The sequence below is a fragment of the Rhinolophus sinicus genome, chromosome 1 (genome assembly GCF_057876585.1).
Source record: "Rhinolophus sinicus isolate RSI-liver-muscle chromosome 1, RSI-T2T, whole genome shotgun sequence".
NCBI classification, from domain to species: Eukaryota; Metazoa; Chordata; class Mammalia; order Chiroptera; family Rhinolophidae; genus Rhinolophus; species Rhinolophus sinicus.
This window is the reverse complement of record NC_142501.1, coordinates 104,826,909-104,833,167: the sequence shown is the minus strand read 5'-3', so window position 1 is coordinate 104,833,167 and position 6,259 is coordinate 104,826,909. Positions and strand designations below refer to the sequence as shown.

General features: G+C 40.1%; 1 protein-coding gene across 1 annotated transcript in view; it reads right to left on the bottom strand.

Moving 5' to 3' along the window:
- Positions 1-1,094: 1,094 nt before the first annotated feature.
- LOC148759148 (ankyrin repeat domain-containing protein 26-like) overlaps positions 1,095-6,259 on the bottom strand; it is a 119,658-nt gene continuing 114,493 nt past the window's right edge. Inside the window, exon 16 of the mRNA XM_088793084.1 lies at positions 1,095-1,211. Coding sequence (XP_088649210.1) covers positions 1,095-1,211 — 117 coding nt within the window. The remainder of the gene's footprint in view (positions 1,212-6,259) is intronic.

Here is a 6,259-nt window from a genome sequence, read left to right as displayed (position 1 = left end):
TTAAATTGTATCTTAGGTAAGTAACAGAAAACAATTGTGATACATATGACACAGACATCATATTGTAACGATGAAAGGTTCTTATAATTAAAGTATTATTAACATCCGCTTAAGATTGTTAGTATCAAACGTTACCCTATTATTAAATATCAGCTATAAAGCAGAGATCAGTATCAAAGGCGAAGAAGGAAAGTATAATATATGTGGGTGTTTCGAAAAGACAGAAAAATACCATTCGGAGCCTACTGACCACAGTCTACAGGAAGAAAAGAAATCATTCAAAATAGAAAGAGAAACCGGAAGGAAAAATCTGAAGTCAGAGTGGAAAGGAAAGGGCAGGGCTTTAGAAGAAAGGACACTGGAGAGATAAGGTGTAACAGTCTCTTCAAGTCTGTTTTAAGAAGAGATCTTTGCCAGCACAATTTAATAAAATGAGAAGAATCCAAAACAATGCAGAGAAAGACAGTGACAGGAGGGAAAATAAACACTGAGGAGAATCAGAGAAAAACTTCATTCAGTTTGCAGCAAGGGCACGCCACGTGCGGGCTTCCCAGATGTTGGGAAACTTCCATTATTATCTGAGTGAGACGATTACTCATCTCATTCTTCTTTACGTTATACATCTGGTTTGGTATGTATGGCATGTTTTATAACTGAAAAAAGTAGAAAGAACACAGAAGCCAAATCAATAACACTTCTGATGATGTTAAACAAAACCACAGATAGGTTTTTAGACATTAAACTGTTAGAATGCCGAAGGGAAGAACACTATTAAAGAAGGAAAGATTACCAAAGAGAGCAAAGACATCTTGCAGAAATAAAGATTCAAGGGAGACCAGGAAGAGCGCAGTTGACAGTATATGCAAAAGACACTGTCATTACAGTTATAGGAATCATTAAAGAGTAGGTATAACATTTTGGCATTCACACAAGTTTGATTGTGCTGTGAGTTTCTGAAGTAAATTTTTAAGTAGGATAATGTGTTTAACTATGAAAATTACAGATATGAAATACATTTGTACTTAGGTTTTCATCAAGGAAGAGTTACAGTTAAATAGTAATTAATGGTTGACATGATCTGAAATATCAAAACCTTACCTGGTAACCTCTTTCTCTAATCCATCATTTGTCTTCTTTTGTGGATTCAAATCATATTGCAGAGATTCTGTTAACTTCTTATAGTACTCTAATTGTTTCTTTCCATCCTGAGACTTTGAAAAACATTTTTAAAGAAAGTTAGTTTTGAAAATCTAGAGATTCACTTTTCTTTCTCTAAAATATTATTCCTCATGAGTTCATTAGTAATATGTGTAGACAGGTGTATAAAATGTAGTTTATAAACCTGATGCCAGTAAGCACAGATTTCAAAAACAATGACTTTTCTTAAAACAGCTCAAATTGATTTTACAGTGTCATCATTGGTTTCCTGGAATTTAAATTGCCAAACTGTCTTAAAAACAGAGGTTTTCACATGTAAAAATACTAAGTGTTAAACCTGATTTAAATAGTGGCTTATTTACATTTCGGTTTGTAGAAATACCCCCAGAGACATTTTCATCTACAGCTCAAGATTTTCCAGGGTTTATGGAATCACATTTTTCTACGATAATCACTGAAACTTCCCTGCAGTCCACCTTACATTATTGTGATCATCTGACATGAGCATCAGATGAAGACTCTCATTCTCTGTAAGCGTTCTTCCATAGGTTTCAATTTCTCCGTTTCTAGTAAATATTTTTCTCTTTAACTAAAGTTCATCTCCTCTATGTTATATGAAAACAAAACTGTTTCTTGATTCCTGTGACTTTTTCTGTCATCCTGTTTTTCTCCTTGGACTCTAACCCTCTTTAATGTGTGGCCTCATCCCCAGGTCCATATTTTCGCCACTTATTCTCTTCTTTTACAGAAGAAGCTGACTTTCTGCCCTTATAACTGCGCTAAAACAGTTTTCAGGGTCATCTCTTTCTTTAGTCCTTATCCTGCTTTACTTCTTCGCAGCAACTGATGAGGATGCCCACACCCTTTCTGTGGTCTTCTCAGCCCAACTCTTTTCTAAACAGCAGCCCTGATAGTCAGTCCTTGACCCTTTTCTATTCCTCTTTTTAAAAGCTCTCAGCTCCCTACATCCCAGTGCTTCAAACCACATTCCCTCATCTACAGTGGCAGCCCTCACCCCCTTACTGAGGTCTTCTGTACGTTCCTTTTTCCCCTCGAGTCCCTCATAGACAGTGCCCTCAACCACACACTCATAAACCATGACTTGCTGTGGATCGGCTCATCTTGTACGTTTTACGGGGATTCTTACCACTGTTACTGTGAGCGTAGCGTTATTTTCAGATCTTGGCAGCTCCTCACCCTTAGGATGCTGACCAGCATACTTTGTCCTGCTTTTCTCTCAGAATGCATAAGTTTTTCATAAGCTTCACATTGTCCGCTATTCGCCTTTCCATGTTTGTTTGCTCTTTTGAATAACTTCCTATTGCTTCGGACCTGACCTGACCTGACCTATGGAAGTGTTCTGAAATTCCTTTCACAACTACACCCCTTATCTTGTTGGAAGGCTTGTCAGCTGGAACTACCCTTTCTTCCCAGTCCAGATGCTTCCTCTCAACATTGTGTGAATCAAATATCTTAACCCCGGTAATATCTCACCTGGGGGGAATCCTGAGATGAGAGTCTTCTAGAGAAAGAGGGCTATTGATCGAATTCGTTGAAACCTGTCGTAATTAAACTTTTGATTTACACGGTAGAGCTTATGGTGGCTGATAATTCTGTGGCGATGCTAATTACTTCCCCTAGGAATCTATAGTCGCTCATTATTTTGGTATTGTAAGGGACTGTTAGCATGAGAACTGCTACTTTAGCATAAGAACTGCTACCTTAAAGTTAAGATAGGGTTAACAGCCCTGAGCTTAAAATAACCTAATGGCCTAATTGTTATGTGAGACCAGATGCCTAACAGCTTATCTCCTGTTCTCTGAAGAAGCAATGGAGGCTTTTGTAGTTTATCTATAAACTAACTCTTTGAAGCACAGCTCAACGTGCACTCTCTAAGCATAGCTCAACCTGCACTCCCTAAGACTGAAAAAAATTACTTAATGCCTTAGCTATGTGAGAATTGTAGGTTAACCTGTACTCCCTAAAACTACGGAAAAGTACTGAGTGCCTTAGAAACGATATAAAAACCCTTAGCTTTAAGGGCTGGGGGTCCTTGTTAAAACCCGCTGCGTCGGGCAGAGACGGGGACCCCAGCTAGCTGGAAATAAACCTCGCTGTGTAACTTGCATTATCGTGTCCTCTGTCTGTCTGAGGGGGGCCGATTCCAGGACTTAACAGTATAAGCTTAATCAGTTTTAGGTATGCTTACAACAAATTTTTCGATTTTTTGACATTCAGTATTATTTTACATTAATTTCATGTGTACTGCACAGTGGTTAGAATTTATATAATTTAAGAAAGTGATCCCCCTGACTCGTGCAGCACCCACCTGGCACTGTACGGAGTTATTGTGACAGTATTAACTATATTCCCTATGCTTTACATTACATCCCCATGACTATTTAGGAACTACCAATTTGTACTTCTTACTACCTTCACCTTTAGCACCCTGCTCCTAACTCCTCTCCCATCTATCACCCTAAATTATCGAGTACTCATCTGATGCCATGCGTTGCTATTACAATATTATTAATATATTCCTTATACTATACCCTGGATCTCCGTGACTAGTTTGTAACAACCAATTTGTACTTTTTAATCTCTCCCCTTTTAACCCACTTCACGAACCCCCTTCCAGCTGGCAACCAACAAACTATTCTTTGTATGTATGAGTTTTTTTTCTGTTTGTTCTGTTCTTAAATTCCACTGATAAGCAAAATCACATTGCATCTGTCTTTCTCAATTTGACACACTCCACTCAGCACAACACCCTCCAGGTCCATCCATACCGCCACAGATGACCAGAACCCATTTCCTTCCATGGCCAAGCAATATTCCATTGCATGTATGTATCATCTCTTCTTCATCCATTCATCCATTGATAGGCCGCATGCACATCTTGGCCATTGTAAGGAATCCTGCAGTGAACATACTGATGTACACATCGCCTCGAATTAGCATTTTTCAGTTTCTTTGGATAAATACTCTGAAGTGGGATATCTGGGTCATTCTTTGACTCTTGTGATAGCCTTTGTTTAAAAGTCTATATTGTGTGATATAAGCATTAGTCCCACAGCTTTTTAAATTTCATGTTGTTTTCGTGAAATATCTTTTTCCATCCCTTTATTTTCAGTCTCTGTGTCTTTTGATCTGAAGCCAGTCTATTGTAGGGAACATATGTAAGGATCTTATTTTCTTATCTTTCAGCCACCTTGCGTTTTGACTGGAGCATTTAATCCATTTACACGTAAAATAATTGTGCGTAGATACATAGTTACTGCTATTTTATGATTGATATTTTTGTTTTTCCTTTTTTGTTCCTTTTAAAGAAGTCCCTCTAATGTTCCTTGTAATACTGGTTTGGTACTGATGAACTCCTTTAGTTTTTGTTTTGTTTTGTTTTTTCCTCCAGAAAGCTCTTTATCTGTCCTATGACACTTAATTATAGCTTTGCTGGGTAGAGAAATCTTAGTTGTAGGCATGTCTTCATCACTTTGAATATTTCTGCCAATCCCTTCAGGCCCACGAAGTTGCTCTTGAGAAATCAGCTGCTACTCTTATGGGTGCTCCTTTACAGATTACTAAGAGCCTTTTTCTTGCTGTTTTCAAAAGTCTTTATTTGCATCTAAACTTTGGCATTTTAATTTTGACGTATCTTGGTATGGGCCTGTTTGGGCTCATCTTCTTTGAAACTCTGTGATTTCTGGGCTTATATGTCCATTTCCTTCACCAAGTTAGGGAAGTTTTCAGACATTATTTCTTCAAGCACATTTTGAACCCCTTCATTTCTTTCTTCTTCTCGTACTACCCGTATGATGAGACTGTTGTTATGCTTGACATTCTCAGAGTTCCCTTAAGCTATCCTCATAGTTTGGATTCTTTTTGCTGGTCTCATTGGGTAGTCTCTGCTACCATAGCTTCTAAATCGCTCATGCGATTCTCTGCTTCATCTAATCAGTTTTCATTCCCTTGAAGACATTCGCTTTTTCAGTTATTTTATTCTTCACTTATGACTGGTTCAATTTTTTTGTTTTCTATCTTCATTTTTGTGTTTCCTATCTGTTAGTTGAAGTTCTCCTTGAGGTCACTGAGCATCCTAACAACCAGTGTTTGGAACTCTGCATCTGCTAGATTGCTCTTCTCTATCTTGCTCAGTATTTTTCTGGAGGTTTGCTCTGTTCTTTTATTTGGCATACGTTTCTTTGACTCCCCATTTTGGCTTCCTCCCAGTGTTTGTTTCTATGTATTTGGTAGGGCTGCTGTGTCTCCCAGACCTATTGGAGTGTCCTCATGTAGTAGGTGTCCTGTGGGGCCCAGTGGCACATACTAGCTGTTAACTAGAGCCGGGTGCTACAGGAGTGTCCTTTGTGTGGGTTGTCTGTACTCTCACGTTGTAGTGCAGCCTTGGTTGCTGTTGGCATGTCAATGGGAGGTATTGATTGTCAGACTGTTTGGTTGAGGACTGACCATGACTACAGTGGAGGAGCTGTTTTTGCAGGGGCTGCCCCTATAGAGCAGGATTCGCTGTAGCATGGCACTGGTGTCTACCCTGTATACACTTTGGTTGTATCTTCCTGGCAGGCACCCCGGTGATGCTCCCGCTCTGTCCAAAGATGGCCTCCAAGTATGTCAGCCCTAGGGACTCCTGGAAGCGGCCCGGCCACAGGCCTAGTTCAGCTGCAGCCTGTGTCCTGCCCAGGGCTACCTAGCTTGACCACAAAGCAGGATGCAGATGGCTGCCACCCGCACCGGCTTTGGAGGTGCCTGAAGAGTTCCAGTTGTGAACCACAGCCAGCTTCCACTAGTGCCATCTTGGGTCTGCACAGCAAGAGGTAAAGGTCAGCTGAAGCCACACACTGCTTGTTTGGGTTTTGTGAAAATTTGAGAGGTTTTAGGAAAGTCTGCAGCACGAGCCAAGACAGGATGTTTTTTTTTTTTTTTTGGAAACACCACTGGAAGCAGCTTGGGTTTGCTCCCTAGTTAGGTGGGGCAGGTTCTCAGGGATTCACCAGGGTGGGATGGACATTGTTAGCCACGTTGATGTAGACTCAAGAGATGGCGGCTCCCATGTCTCACACCGCAACGGGTGATGGATCAGTTC